We start from the raw sequence: 17066 nt of genomic DNA, 5'->3' as shown, positions 1-17066 counted from the left end.
ACTGTACCTACCTACCTATACCTACTTCTACCTACAGTATACATACCTACCTACCTACCTTTGCCTACTTCTACCACAGTATACCTACTTCTACCTACAGTATACCTACTTCTACCTACCTATACCTACTTCTACCTACAGTATACATACCTACCTGCCTGCCTACCTACCTATCTATACCTACTTCTACCTACCTACCTACCTACCTACCTACCTATACCTACTTCTAACTACAGTATACCTACCTATATCTACTTCTACCTGCCTACCTACCTACCTACCTATACCTACTTCTACCTACAGTATACATACCTACCTGCCTGCCTGTCTACCTACCTACCTACCTATACCTACTTCTACCTACAGTATACCTACCTACCTACCTATCCTTTACCTACCTACCTACAGTATACCTACCTACCTATACCTACTTCTACCTACAGTATACCTACCTACCTATACCTACTTCTACCTACAGTATACCTACCTACCTATACCTACTTCTACCTACAGTATACCTACCTACCTATACCTACTTCTACCTACAGTATACCTACCTACCTATACCTACAGTACGAAAAAGTATGTGGACACCTGCTCATCGAACATCTCATTCCAAAATCATGGGCTTTAATATGGAGTTGGTCCCCCTTTGCTGCTATAACAGCCTCCACTCTTTTGGGAAGGCTTTCCACTATATTGGAACATTGCTGTGGGGACTTGCTTCCATTCAGCCACGAGAGCATTAGTGAGGTTGGGCGCTGGTGTTGGGCGATTAGGCCTGGCTCGCAGTCGACGTTCCAATTCATCCCAAAGGTGTTTGATGGGGTTGAGATCAGGGTTCTGTGCAGGCCAGTCAGGTTCTTTCACACCGATATCGACAAACCATTTCTGTATGGACCTTGCTTTGTGCACAGGGGCATTGTCATGATGAAACAGGAAAGGGCCTTCCCCAAACTGTTGCACAGGATTGTCTAGAATGTCTGTGTATGCTATAGCGTTAAGATTTCCCTACACTGGAAATAAAGGGCCTAGCCTAAACCATGAAAAACAGCCCTTGACCATTATTTTTCCTCCACCAAACTTTACAATTGGCACTATGCATTGGGGCAGGTAGTGCTCTCTTGGCATCTGCCAAACCCAGATTTGTCCGTCGGACTGGAAGATGGTGATGCGTGATTCATCACTCCAGAGAACGCGTTTCCACTGCTCCAGAGTCCATTGGCGGTGAGCTTTACACCACTCCAGCCGACGCTTGGCATTGCGCATGGTGATCTTAGGCTTATGTGCGGCTGCTTGGCCATGGAAACCCATTTCATGAAGCTGCCGACGAACAGTTCTTGTGCTGACATTGCTTTCAGAGGCAGTTTGAGTGTTGCAACCGAGGACAGACGATTTTTACGCGCTACGCGCTTCAGCACTCGGCGGTCCCGTTCTGTAAGTTTGTTTGGCCTACCACTTCATGGCTGAGCCGTTGTTGCTCCTAGACGTTTTCCCTTCACAATAACAGCACTTAAAGTTGACCGGGGCAGCTCTATCAAGGCAGAAATTGGACGAGCTGACTTGTCGGAAAGGTGGTGCCATGTTGAAAGTCACTGAGTTCTTCAGGAAGTCAATTCTGCTGCCAATGCTTGTCTTTGAAGATTGCATGGCTGTGTCCTCGATTTTATACACCTGTCAGCAATGGGTTTGGCTGAAATAGCCGAATCCACAAATTTGAAGGGGTGTCCACATACTTCTGTATATAGTGTACCTACCTACCTACCGACTTACTATGGCTGTTGCTGTGGCCCTATTACCGCAACACCGGCAGTCATGACAGCAGTAAAATTCAGCTTGACTGTTGAGTCATGGTAATATCCTCTTATGCACTCTGGACATGCTTTAGGAGTACCCAACTTGCTAACTATCATCAGGTCCTAATCGCTATTGGCCTGGTACTCAGGGCTCTATTGTCCCTCCATCAGGTCCTAATGGTCTGGTACTCAGGGCTCTATTGTCCCTCCATCAGGTCCTAATGGTCTGATACTCAGGGCTCTATCGTCCCTCCATCAGGTCCTAATGGTCTGGTACTCAGGGCTCTATCGTCCCTCCATCAGGTCCTAATGGTCTGATACTCAGGGCTCTATCGTCCCTCCATCAGGTCCTAATGGTCTGATACTCAGGGCTCTATCGTTCCTCCATCAGGTCCTAATGGTCTGGTACTCAGGGCTCTATTGTCCCTCCATCAGGTCCTAATGGTCTGATACTCAGGGCTCTATCGTCCCCCCATCAGGTCCTAATGGTCTGGTACTCAGGGCTCTATTGTCCCTCCATCAGGTCTTAATGGTCTGGTACTCAGGGCTCTATTGTCCCTCCATCAGGTCCTAATGGTCTGATACTCAGGGCTCTATCGTCCCTCCATCAGGTCCTAATGGTCTGGTACTCAGGGCTCTATCGTCCCTCCATCAGGTCCTAATGGTCTGGTACTCAGGGCTCTATTGTTCCTCCATAAGGTCCTAATGGTCTGGTTCTTAGTGCTCTATTGTCCCTCCATCAGGTCCTAATGGCCTGGTACTCAGGGCTCTATTGTCCCTCCATCAGGTCCTAATGGTCTGGTACTCATGGCTCTATTGTCCCTCCATCAGGTCCTAATGGTCTGGTACTCAGGGCTATATTGTCCCTCCATAAGGTCCTAATGGTCTGGTACTCAGGGCTCTATTGTCCCTCCATAAGGTCCTAATGGTCTGGTACTCAGGGCTCTATTGTCCCTCCAGCAGGTCATAATGGCCTGGTACTCAGGGCTCTATTGTCCCTCCATCTGATCCTAATGGCCTGGTACTCAGGGCTCTATTGTCCCTCCATCAGGTCCTAATGGCCTGGTACTCAGGGCTCTATTGTCCCTCCATCTGATCCTAATGGTCTGGTACTCAGGGCTCTATTGTCCCTCCAACCACTCTGACATCAATGCAAATGCAATCGAAAATCACATTTAAAAAAATATATAAAAACAGTATGTGCTTTTAAAACTCACCTCACGGTGATTGAAAAAATGTCATGACCGTCACACCCCTACTACCTATCTATACCTACCTGCCTGCCTACCTACCTACCTACCCCCCCCCCCCCCTCCCCCGCCCAACCAACCAACCATCTACCTACATGCGTTGTTGAATGTCTGAATCAGGTGTGCCAAAGTGGTCTGGGAAGTGGGAACAAAAGCCTACCCACCCTGTCTTTTAGTATTTAGGATTGTATAATTAACTAGTGCTAAAGCAGCAGTTACTCTTCCTGGGGTGAACACAACACATAAAACATGATATAATACAGAACATTAAGAGACAAGTACATCACAAGGACAGAACTACATACATTTAAAATAAGTATACAAGCTTTCATACATGTATGCCTTCATAATCATCTGATTATGTGGTTCTGTCCTATTGTTTACTTGTTTACGTTGTATACATTTACATTACATTTAAGTCATTTAGCAGACGCTCTTATCCAGAGCGACTTACAAATTGGTGCATTCACCTAATGACATCCAGTGGAACAGCCACTTTACAATAGTGCATCTAAATCTTTTAAGGGGGGGGGGGGGGGGCAGAAGGATTGCTTTATCCTATCCTAGGTATTCCTTGAAGAGGTGGGGTTTCAGGTGTCTCCGGAAGGTGGTGATTGACTCCGCTGTCCTGGCGTCGTGAGGGAGTTTGTTCCACCATTGGGGTGCCAGAGCAGCGAACAGTTTTGACTGGGCTGAGCGGGAACTGTACTTCCTCAGTGGTAGGGAGGCGAGCAGGCCAGAGGTGGATGAACGCAGTGCCCTTGTTTGGGTGTAGGGCCTGATCAGAGCCTGAAGGTACTGAGGTGCCGTTCCCCTCACAGCTCCGTAGGCAAGCACCATGGTCTTGTAGCGGATGCGAGCTTCAACTGGAAGCCAGTGGAGAGAGCGGAGGAGCGGGGTGACGTGAGAGAACTTGGGAAGGTTGAACACCAGACGGGCTGCGGCGTTCTGGATGAGTTGTAGGGGTTTGATGGCACAGGCAGGGAGCCCAGCCAACAGCGAGTTGCAGTAATCCAGACGGGAGATGACAAGTGCCTGGATTAGGACCTGCGCCGCTTCCTGTGTGAGGCAGGGTCGTACTCTGCGGATGTTGTAGAGCATGAACCTACAGGAACGGGCCACCGCCTTGATGTTGGTTGAGAACGACAGGGTGTTGTCCAGGATCACGCCAAGGTTCTTAGCGCTCTGGGAGGAGGACACAATGGAGTTGTCAACCGTGATGGCGAGATCATGGAACGGGCAGTATAGGACAATGAGTTGAATTCAGAATTATAGCTACGGTATGTCTTCTTCTCCTGTGTCTGCAGAAATCGAATGGAGACTGGGGCAAGACTGTGATTGAGTACAGAACTCAGACGCCAGCCAGACTACCTATCGTAGACTTGGCCCCCATGGACATAGGCAAGGAGGATCAGGAGTTTGGCCTGGACATCGGACCTGTGTGTTTCTCCTAAACCCAACACACATGGATGGATGGATTGATTTATTTAACCCTATGAGGAGTGATTTTTTAGAACGCCATCCTCCATTCTGTTTAAAGAGGCAATCTGGATTTCAAACAACAAAAAAGCACTCACTTTTTAGTTACATTCTTCAAGAATCAATGGCTATATATCACTCATTTAAAAGATTGCCCCTTGAAGAATTAGGTTTCAGTTCAATAACTAATACTGAACAACAACCCCTTGTGATGTCATCAATTAGAATCGGTTGGAATGTTGTCGTCCATTCTCCTCCAAAGGGTTAAACATTCCCAAGACTCTTGGACTACCTGCTGAAGCGATCAGCTTTGTACATAAAGGCAGGGCGGAGAAACGACAGTACAGTATATGTCCTGCCTGCTACTAAAATATTTATTGCTTCTTTCCAAGAAACAACTAAAGTTGTTAGTGCAATGGTACTGGTAGTAATTACTATTGAAGAATGCAGGTGTATTGTATTAAGAAGATTGTGTCATGATGGAGTTTCAGGGCCTGAAGGTTTCAGCTTGTTGAAAACATGACAATTTATGGAACTTAAGTGTCAGTGTCGTATGACGTTCCATCATACATTTCTTTACCAGTTTCTCAGTGAATGCCACTAAATAGATATACTTTCACTTGATGTAGAGACAAAACAACAACAATTGTATTCCTTTTTCTAATGTAAATGCAACATAAGAATGTCAATTGCTCGTCACACGTTTATTATTCCTGTTTATTATTGATATGATGAAATTTTCTTCTGTGGACTGATGGTGTTACACCCAATAAAATGAATCTCATGCCCTGTTCAGTCAATCTGGTTTAAGGTTCAGGTCAGGATGAATGAAACAAATACCTTCCCATTTAATAACAGTGTTTGAATTACGCAGGGGCACAACTTGAATTTCAGAAGAGGGGAGGACATAATGTTTATATTTCTTTAGCAATTTCAGAAGGTGGGGACATGTCCCCCCCCCCCCCCCCCCCCCCCGCCCCCCCCGTCCCCGTCCCCGTCCCCAGTGAAAGTTGCACCCCTGGAATTACAAATTGGGGAGATTTCACCAATTAGAAAAGAGAGACAATCCCAGAAGGAAACATTAACAAGAGCACACAGACTATTTATGTTCGATTTCTTTATTAAAATACTGTCTAATGTGTAATTAAAAAGGGATATAATGACAGTTTACATAGAAATCCTAGTCGGTCAACTTTCACACAGCCAATATTGTTTTGGAGGGAAATAGATGCTTTTCCTTGATTATCATCTATACAGTTGTGCTCTGATATATTGGCATACTTGCAAGATTCACTATTTCTTCAAAAAAATAAGTTGAAAGTGAAAAAACATTTGGTGTTCACACGTGTATTTGTTTGATTTATAACTGCACAGGACCAAGAAAAAAAAGTTATAAACTGAAATCTTTCACACAAATGGCCTGGACTAAAGGTGATAAGTTGCAGGTTCCTACAGGGTCAAAATAGCCATTAAACCAGTTTTGAAAATAGAAACCACAATATTCTGCTCTATTGCACTCCATTGTAAAGTGCAAGGGTGCCGATATGTTAGAGCACAATGGTAGATGAACATGGCATCTTGATTAAAAAAAGGTGGTGTTTATTTGTCATGCGTAATAAATCTTACAAGAGCTTTTACATTAAAGTCAGCATTAAAAACTATAAGAAAGTTTAGAACAAGCAGTAACAATTATATGCATAATTAATTAAGTCCAATTCCCCCTGGAAAAATGACCCCACCTCCAAACAAGAAGAAAAGTTCAGGGTTGAGTGGAACAACATAGACTGAAGATCAGAGGCAGGTAACAGTTCACTGTTTCTCTCATCTCTATCAAATGCAAAACGTTGTAAAACTTTTAAACAATTACAGTACTACACGCTCCCACTGAGATGTCTGAATTCCTAATTTCTGTAAAACTTCATCGACAGAGGGCACAAGATAATCTCCAAATTCCCAGAGTCTTCTGTCGAGGACCAGCTGCTCATTGGTCCAGCTTTCTCTCCGAGCCTCTTTCACCTGCATGATCTTACACACGTCGGACGGAACCCTGACAGAGTCCCCATAGCTCTGTGTCACCTCAAACATGGCCGTCTGCAGCACCAGACGGGGGTTGACCACCATCTTGTAGGAGCGGAAGGCGTCTTCAAGAACAAGCTCTCTGTAGACGTAGTCCAGCAGATCCACCCCCGGCGCCCTCCTCCGTGCGGAATGGTCTTGCGTAGCAGTACCGGCTGTGGCAGGGAAGAGGTGCGTCTCCATCAGGAACACGGCTGCGTCGGGGTACTGCCCCTGCAGGTCCTCCATGAGGGGCAGGAGAGAGCTGTGTGAGGCCGGGACCAGGAGCTGATCAACGTCAGCCAGGAGGACGTACCGTGACCTGTACATGTTCCTGTAGATGCACTCGTTCATGATGGTCAGCTGGCCGTTGAGGTGGATATCCCCTTCCAGCTCCTGGGCCTTCCACCCAGTAGAGGGCTTGAGGAAGTGGTTGATGGGCCAGCCAATCACCTCCAGAGTGCCCTCCTCTGCGTAGTACTGGAGGACCTTCTCCAGGTCAGGTCCACAGCTGGTGAGGTAGAGGACAACCCTCCGCACCCCCAGGAGCTTGTAAAACTCCATGGTCTGGACAAACTGTTGGACGTTGTTGTAGTCTCCAAACATGCTGGACATGCACACGGTGAGGTAAAAGGGGAAGTCCTCCTCCCGTCTCTCCCGGTTCTGGATGCGCAGAAATGTCCGGTTGAGGGTGTCCTGGATGTCGAGGGATGTGCCGAGAGTGACGTGCGTGGCGTGGCATCCTGGTTCTTCGAGGCAAAGCATGTCTGCGGCCACATACGGGTAACCATAATGGACGCTGTGCGTTACGACAGCAGCTGGAGCAACCTGGGGGGCGTGTCCTGAGCAGCACAACACACAGTACAGAGACATGGGTCGGTCTCTGTTGACCATGGCAATGATGCGTGTGGCTCCCCCTTCCCTGTGGTCCTGGTATGCAGACACCATTAGATGAGTTGAACCCTTGACTGGTGTTATAGTCTCATTGGCTGTGTGAAGAGGGCAGGTAGAGAGAACATGGGGAGGAAGGGAGTGAGCTTGAGTAGAGTTGGTCCTGAAAGTCACCAATGGGGAAGACAGTGTGACAGATACTGTGGCAGACAGACACAGGATGATCAAAACCACTTTCCATTTCTGACTCCTGGATTGGTGCACGTCAGCCATTTGATCTGTTGGAGACCTATAGGAGGATCATGTCACAATCAACAATCAATGATGATAACAACATCATCATCATCATCATCATCACAACATCCTCACTATCCCTGTCATAATCAAAACATTGACATGGATATTATCAGTGATGCACTGAACAATCAGACAGGGAAAATCAACTGGCTTTCAATCAGCCTAATCCATCTGGTCCACCCCAAACATATATCCTGATATCTCCATACTTACATGTTGGCTGTGTGATCCGCCACCTCCTGGTCTGTTCTGTCATTCAGTGGGGCTGTAGGGGAGTCTCTCATCTCTCTGTTGTCAGGAGTTTCAGGGGGGCAGTCAAGAGATTCAGGCTCTGGTCCAGATGACCATGCTGCTCTTCTTCTCAACATCTCCAGGAAAATGAAGGGGGGTTCTGACGGCCAATCAACACAGGTTACATTAACACTATAACTGCTGGGCCTCAAGGTCCCCCCTTTAAACTAATGAGCAGTCATTCTGACAGCAACATTCTAAAAGTGTAATTAATACATTTTATATTCAGCATGCTAAAGCAAAAATAATCATTTGGTTGTGTTTATGAAGGCCTTGGGTAACAACATTAGAATACCATTTTTATTTTATTTTAAATAACACAATAGCATTTTCATTAGTTTTTGTCACTGTAGGCTATTTGTACAAACTAAAAAACACAAAAAACAAAAACATTCAAGCGTTACATCAATTTCATTTGTGGAGTGACTTTGTTAAAACTATGAAACAGAAAGCATACGTGTTGGAACATGGTAACAGATTCTTTTTATAAAAACAACATAAAAAGTAAAATACCTCAACCACCCAGACCAGTCAAGACGTGCGGTCAAATGATGACAACATCAGTAGCCTAAGCATCATTATAAGGGCCAAGTGGCCTTGATAAATAGTGAAACTCAATAATGGCATTGTAATGAGTATAAGTATCACATGACAGCGGTCAATAATAGTAATTTATTGTCAGCTTGTGCTTGTGTGTATTCACCAATGGCATCAGTTGTATTTCATTAAGCTGTTATCCCTTGTTCTAACAGATGACAAAATCGTCGTAACTTTCACTTGCTTGTCACACTTTGACATACTTTGTTTGGTTGTAGTGTGTAAATGTTTCCTGTTTTCTCTTTATTGTGTCCCTGTCGTCTTGAGTACAACGGCTGGTAAGGTGCCTTATTTTGCGCAAAGGGAGGGAGCTCCCATCTCACTTTCTTCTTGGTCCCAGCCAGACTTGTTTTCTTTGGAAGCAACTTGTTCGCCAATAAAGGAAGAAATTGTCCCCGGTGACAATCCTCCCCTTACCAAGGTAAGGTTCCACAAGCCTCATCACCACATTCTCTGACACTCGCTTACCTGCTGCCCGATGTTGATATTGTACAATTACGCAAGCTGTCACTGTGTAGCCTACTCCGAGTACTATAGTGGTGGACAGATATAGGGTACATACCATTTTAAGATTTGAATTAGAATGAATCAATATAATACAATGTTCTGCCCTGTGCGAGAGCAAAATTGCAAGATTGTTTTAATACTGTAATTGCATCAAATGTTTTTTTTATGCAACAGAATAGAGGGTTCTAATAACTATATTGTGTTTCTGTGATCTGAAAGTGGGCCTCTGGGAGATTTAACACTGACAGGAGATTTACGATGTCTTTTGGGTGATAAAACCTAAAGAGACCGCATTCTAGATCATGAGTTAATGTTTCTGTTCTATAAGGTACCAGGGAGAGATGACCCCAGGGCCAGACCTTGGTCTCTATACAAAGATAACTGTTTTTACAGCAGATACTGTCTGCTGTGAATTATAAGTATATTTCATACAAATCTTAACCTTGTGACCCATTCCATACATCTGTTGTTTGTCACGTAGACTGAAAGGGGTATATCTTGACTATAAAAGGCCTTTGTACCTTTGTCTCAGGGCTCTCAACAAATCATCTGAGGGTGATTCGTTGACCAGCCATCATTATCGTAGAGCACTCATTCAATTAACTTTATATGTGTATGTTGTATTGACCTGCTCCCTTATTAATAAGCAAATAAAGACTTAGTTTAGGTATAACTCAAACTTGTGTGATAGGTTTGTCTCTCCTCATTTGATAGTAAAGAAATTAACTACCACACCTGTTCTTCATTCACAATTGGTGATTACACAATTATGCATCGTTCTCTTACCCTCGCTCATCAACTCACCCATTCTCTCCATCATACTTTACTTCATTTATTTCATCTGTTGTTATAAGTCAGTGGTCACCAACCTTTTCTGAGCCAAGATCACTTTCGCAGTAAAAACCAAGCCGAGATATACAGCTCAGAATTTTTTTTCAACATAACTTAGAACATGTAACATTAATCGAATAAAACCAGTTCTGTAGGAAGGAGGTTTGTGCAGTAGGCCTAATACAGTATCATAGCATATTGCCTATATGCCTGGCCTGCCAATATTGTTCTTCTCAGACCATATTATATTTCAAAATTCAAGCTTTGATGACAAAATAGATTAGTTGGTGTAGCATTTGTGAGGCACAGCTGAGCATATATTGAAATAATTGGCTAATAATTAGCTTTTTTATTTTACTGGACTGATGGTACCTGCATGTGATGGTCATGGTGCTTTCAAGACAACTGGGTCCTCTGGAAAAAACAAGGTCAAATCATGACGTCTGTAAACTTTGGGTCGGAAAGTCGGAGCGCTACAAAGATGCCCGAGTCTCCGAGTTGTAAGAACGTTCAAAATGAGTTTCCCCAGTCAGATCTCGTTTTCTTCCGAGTTCACAGTTGTCTTGAGCGCACTGGAGTTGTAAGTCGGAGATTTCCAAGTTCTCAGTTGTTTTGAACACGGCATTAGTCTCAGCGGAGGGAGGGAGAGATCAGCAGAAGGTCCGCCTCTCACAGTCCCTGATCTCTCCTTCCTTTACTTCGCTGAGCCTGACCAGATAGAGGGGACACAGTCTTCCACTTCCACTTGAAAATCAAGTCGCCTCAGGCAGAACTTCATGTTGTTCCCATGACCAGAGAAAGTGAAATACTCCTGGATATGAACATAAACACGACGAGATGTTAATAACAATAAAAACGCAGGGCTATGGATACACTTGGCTACTCGTTCATGCAGCGCCAGTGGAAGTAGAGGGAAGCACGGTGTATGTTTTGTAATAGTGTTGAATAACACGTATATATGAACTCACTCATAAAAACAGCTTCTCTTTGTTGTTTACTTTGACAGTCTCTCTGAATCTCACGTAGGCTAGTATCAAACTTGTGTCTTGGAAGCTGTAGGTAGACAAGGTGGTTTGAGCTATCCGATTGGCCAGCACAGTAGTAGCACTCCATTTAGCCACAGATCTCCCGGTCCACCAGGTAGGCGGAGTTTAATATTCTAACACCGATTGTGTTTTTATAAAGATTATAAAAATGTCCTTCTTCTATGGAAATAGGTCCTGCCTCTCACTAAATAGTAGAAAGCAGATTATTCAGTTGATGTTCCTATCGGTCCTAGACTATGGCCGTAGACTATGGTCCTAGACTATGGTCCTAGACTATAACCCTAGACTGTGGTCCTAGACTATGGCCGTAGACTATGGCCCTAGACCAGGCCTGGGCAATTCCAGTCCTCAGGGGCCTGATTGGTGTCACACCTTTCCCCCATCCCTAGCAAACATAGCTGATTTAAACTAATTCCATTCTAAACTGAAGATCATGATTAGTTGATTAATGGAGTCAGGTGTGTTAGCTGGGACTGGGAGTTGCCCAGGCCTGGTCTAGACTATGGCGACATAAACTATATGAATGGAACTGCCACTTCATTAAAGCCGTTAGATGCAGTTTATCATAGCATACTGTGATTTGTTACAGGTGACAATTTTAGCACTCATCACTGCATTCTCTACCAGAAAGTTGGTTGACCCCCTTTGACATCAAGTAGGTTGACACATTGCTATGTTCTCATTTATAAAGCCCTTTTACAAAAAGTCCCCCTGAACCTAACATCGGTACTAAACTTTAGACATAGGAATGACCACACCTGGTCTCAGGGATGGTTAACTCTGGAAATTCCTTTGGTCTCTACTGAGTTAGGTAAATCAGCTTTTAGTTTTCTTGCACCTTATTTGTGGAACAATCTTCAAAATGTTCTTAAATGTGATGTTCTGGTGTCTCTACTGCAGGGCTGCCCAACCCTCTTCCTGGAGATTTACTGTCCTGTAGGTTTTCAGTCCAACCCTCTTCCTGGAGATCTACTGTCCTGTAGGTTTTTAGTCCAACCCTCTTCCTGGAGATCTACTGTCCTGTAGGTTTTCAGTCCAACCCTCTTCCTGGAGATCTACTGTCCTGTAGGTTTTCAGTCCAACCCTCTTCCTGGAGATCTACTGTCCTGTAGGTTTTCAGTCCAACCCTCTTCCTGGAGATCTACTGTCCTGTAGGTTTTCAGTCCAACCCTCTTCCTGGAGATCTACTGTCCTGTAGGTTTTCAGTCCAACCCTCTTCCTGGAGATCTACTGTCCTGTAGGTTATCAGTCCAACCCTCTTCCTGGTGATCTACTGTCCTGTAGGTTATCAGTTCAACCCTCTTCCTGGTGATCTACTGTCCTGTAGGTTATCAGTCCAACCCTCTTTCTGGAGATCTACTGTCCTGTAGGTTTTCAGTCCAACCCTCTTCCTGGAGATCTACTGTCCTGTAGGTTTTCAGTCCAACCCTCTTCCTGGAGATCTACTGTCCTGTAGGTTTTCAGTCCAACCCTCTTCCTGGAGATCTACTGACCTATAGGTTTTCAGTCCAACCCTAAAGTAGCATATCTTATCCAGCTAGTTAAGGTCTTGTTGAGCAGCTAATTAGTAAAATCAGGTGTGTTAAATCTCCAGGAAGAGGGCTGGGCAGCCCTGCTCTAGGGCAATTCAAAAGCTGATTGAGGACCATATTACTGATTCATGTGTTTGTTTTTTAAGACCATGTTTTTCTTTCTGCTTGCATTCTGTATTTATATTTTGATGTGTGTATTTTCTGTAATTTATGTAATACCGGGTTCATCTGTAAAAGACATTGCTCTCAGTATGACTCCCTGATCAAATAAAGGTAACCCCCCCCCAAGAAAAAACAAAGCTGAAGCATTACAGAGATGATAGAGATGTAAAGGTCCTTTCTGATTGAGATGACAGATGCAGGGCATACCGTACATTGCCTAAATGTCAACTTCCTCCATGTTTAATGAATAGAGCCCTTAAGCTAAGAAAGTCCAAAACAAACAAAAACACTGACTGGGAGTGTCAGAGACAGTTGATTTGACTTTTGTCTGCATAAAAAGCCTAGTCTTATTGTTTGATATGGATTTAATATGGAATTAAAGAAGAGGAATTGTGAATATGCTGAAACCTGCTAAATCAGTAGAGTACAATGGAAACCATAAACATTTTGAAAACAGTCCAGTTGTCTGCACCCACTTCAAACTGCTTTTCAACCCAGACCTTAGAACCTGTCACATTTCCACCTAGAGACATGTGCACCCAATATGATCATATTTATAATAATAATAATAATACAAAAGTATTATTATTATCAATGATGATGATATTAATAATAACGGACACAATAATAATAATAATAACGGACATAAAAATAATAATAGCAATAAAGCCGTAACATATGACTATTTAAATGTAATATACCAATACTGTCATATTTCGATAGATTCACATAAATGTAATACATTAAAATAGGCTATTTGAATGCAATAGGCCTATCGATTAAATATTTAAATCATAAAGTGCAAGTATGAACTCAATTCAATTTGGGAAATACAAATTCAAAACTATTGAATTTAATTACATGTTCTCTTGGCAAAACATTAAGATCAAGACAACTTTTGCTCACAATCAATTCATGTTTTCTGACAATCACAATTGAATGATTTAATTTGTACCCAACCTGAATACCAGCCTGGTCTCATAGACTAGACGTAACATAGTAAATGTAAATCCAGAACACTAGAATGATATGTATTAGTATTAGTATGATTATACTAACTCTAACTTAACTCTAACCTTAACCCCTAACCCTAACCTCCTCACAAACATTAGCCAGCTATCTAGAATTTGTAGCATATCAAGTTTTGCAAATTTGGATTATATAGTACGTTTTGCAAATTTCTAACATTTAGGACGTTTTTCAGATTTGTAACATATTGTACGTTTTGCAAAATCGGAAAATATAATACGATTGTAATTCGTAACATATCATACGAGATGGAGAATGGACATCCACAATTTTATACATATCGTACGAAACATAACATGCTAAATAGAGTGTCTCGGGTATAAATACAGAATAATACAAAATGCTCTGAGACCAGGTTGTGAATATCGCTCCTTATGATATTGACCCTATGACAAATATGAACTTACTTTTAAGCTCTTTCTTTGTGTTGCGATGTTGTGAGGCCTCTTGTGTAAATTCAAACGATGATCTGTAGTAGCCTGTTAGTGGAACATACTGTGCAGCCTTCTGTGTTAGGAGCGACAACATGAATGATCAACATGAAACATCTACTGTGGGATGGCCTTTTGTGTCACAGCAAGTGAATGATTGAAAGTCATATGCCCCTCCCTCCCCAAAGCAGGGACTCCATGAGCGATGTGGCCACACCTCTGAAGATACTGTAGCTTGAGAGAAATATTTAGGTACAAGCCTGCATGCACAAGTTTTCATGCCACTCCTTGTCATACTAAACAGAGTGGAGAACAGAGGATTTGATCCTGATTCAATAACCCTCACAGCTATCCTCCAATCACAATGATTGGAACTCCATCACATTCTATGGCTTATGATGCTCTTAGTACTCACTCTAGCCTACTATACTAGCCCACTTTAATAACTCGACACCTAAAAAACACCTTAAAATAACTCACTTTAACAACTCTATTACTACTACCACCATTATTGCTGCTGTAACTACCACTAAAACTACTGCTACCATTTCACAACCATACATACTTCAAGACTAGCTAGCACACACATTTTCTGAAGAAAATGTAATTTTCTAATATTATTAGGTGTGCTTGCTGAAAGCAAGAACAACTACTACAAGCCATTATAATTATTATTAGAATCCAACATACGTATTATTATTATTATTATTATTATTATTATTATTATCGGCCTTCAACTGGAACCAGTAGCGACAAAACTGTAGAAGCTACCAACACAACTTTCAAATGTGCAGGCTATCTTCAGGTTGTACGAGATCATCAGTTTCTTGACAATTTCTATTATGGAATAGCCTTCATTTCTCAAAACAAGAATAGACTTGACGAGTTTCAGAAGAAAGTTATTTGTTTCTGGCCATTTTAAGCCTGTAATCGAACCCACAAATGCTGATGCTCCAGATACTCAACTAGTCTAAAGAAGGACAGTTTTATTGCTTCTTTAATCAGAACAACAGTTTTCAGCTGTGCTAACGTAATTGAAAAAGGGTTTTCTAATGATCAATTAGCCTTTTAAAATGATAAACTTTGATTAGCTAACAAAACGTGCCATTGGAACACAGGAGGGATGGTTGCTGATAATGGGCCTCTGTACGCCTATGTAGATATTCCATAAAAAATCTGCCGTTTCCAGCTACAATAGTCATTTACACCATTAACAATGTCTACACTGTATTTCTGATCAATTTGATGTTATTTTAATGGACAAAAATTTGCTTTTCTTTTAAAAAACAAGGACATTTCTAAGTGACCCCAAACTTTTGAACGGTAGCGCACGTTATATACAGTTGAAGTCAGAAGTTTACATACACCTTAGCCAAATACATTTAAACTCAGTTTTTCACAATTACTGACAGATACTTAGGTAGCCTTTTCCCACCTGTGTTTTGTGGGTAGTTGTTTTCTGTTTTGTGTGAGTACCTGTCAGAACTGTTGCGTTTTGTTCCACTTTTGTTTTTGTTCCAGTGTTCAGGTTTTAATAAACATCATGAACACGTACCACCCTGCGCTTTGGTCTACCCCTTCTTCCTCAGACGAACATCGTTACATAACTTTGGCTGGAAAAATGTCTGTGTGTTTTTTTTGACTTGGCTCTGACCTAACATAATCATATGTTGTGCCTTTGCTGTAAAGCCTTTTTGAAATCGGACATGATGGGTAGATTAACAAGAAGTGTATCTTTCATTTGCTGTATTGGACTTGTTAATGTGTGAAAGTTACATATTTCAAAAAAATATTTTTGAATTTCGCGCGCTGCCTTTTCAGCGGAATGTTGTCGAGTGGTTCCGCTAGCGGAATGCCTGCACTAGAAAGGTTAAATGACACGTTGTAAATCAGTTTTTTCGCTCTCCTGCGCCTGACTTCTCTGCCACCAGTACGCACCTCACTACAAAGCTGTTGTTTATAGGCGTGTTGTTCAGGCAAAATGTAATTTACGTAATCCACAAAAGTAATTATTTATCATGAGAAGGCCATAAACAAGAACTAGTGATGCTGCATACTCAAAGAAAGGTTACAATTTCACATTTCTGGTAAAAATAGTTATAAATTGCTGAAGTGTAGTCACTTTTGAGGACATTTGTAGTTCCTATTCAACAAAACTGTATGAACAAGGCTCGAAATGACATACGCTTTATAAATATGCATAATCAAATTAGAAAACGATTATCTATTAGATTTCATATTTGTATGTTTAGTGTGTTGTGGAAATTCTAATCAATAATGAGGAGAGACAAGGTCAATCACCAATCAGGATATTACTTTATTCAAAACGTATTAATAACATTGATTAACGAGCGGATTTGAGCTACAGCATTTCATAGAAAAGTACATCCTCCTGAATGTTCATGACAAACAACAGATGTGTGGAATGGGTCAGAAGGTAAAACTTTGTATAAAATAAATGAATAATTCACGGCAGACAGTATCTGCGGTAAAGACTGTTCTCGCTGTATGGAAACCAGAGTTTGCCCCCCAAGACTAGGCTCTTATCTCGTCCCTGGTACCTCACAGTACAAAAACACCAACTCATTCTATGGCATAAATCAATCTATATCTCGAGTAAACACCATGTACTTGACCATAGCCAGACTAGCTGCAGGGGGCTGGAGTGGAAAACATCCCTTCTCTCTCCCTTCTCTCTCCCTTCCCTTCTCTCTCGCAAGTGTTAGAGAAAATGTTAATATTTTCTAAAGGTCTTTCTTGATCAAAAAGTCTGCCCCCATATCTGTGAACGTCACAGAGCTCTGGCTTGGCTTCCTGAACTCGTTAGGGACTTTTCGTCTCATATTAATATTGTCCGTCTATGACAAACAGA

At 42.5% G+C, this 17066-nt stretch overlaps 1 protein-coding gene across 1 annotated transcript in view; it reads left to right on the top strand.

Annotated features, from left to right (window-relative positions):
- LOC129848418 (collagen alpha-2(V) chain-like) overlaps positions 1-5325 on the top strand; it is a 29753-nt gene extending 24428 nt beyond the window's left edge. The window contains exon 30 of the mRNA XM_055915658.1: positions 4354-5325. Coding sequence (XP_055771633.1) covers positions 4354-4500 — 147 coding nt within the window. The 3' untranslated portion in view covers positions 4501-5325. The remainder of the gene's footprint in view (positions 1-4353) is intronic.
- Positions 5326-17066: the final 11741 nt, after the last annotated feature.

The sequence above is a fragment of the Salvelinus fontinalis genome, unplaced genomic scaffold (genome assembly GCF_029448725.1).
Source record: "Salvelinus fontinalis isolate EN_2023a unplaced genomic scaffold, ASM2944872v1 scaffold_1030, whole genome shotgun sequence".
Lineage (NCBI taxonomy): Eukaryota > Metazoa > Chordata > Actinopteri > Salmoniformes > Salmonidae > Salvelinus > Salvelinus fontinalis.
The sequence above is the reverse complement of the archived record's forward strand: the minus strand, read 5'-3'. Positions and strand labels throughout refer to the sequence as shown.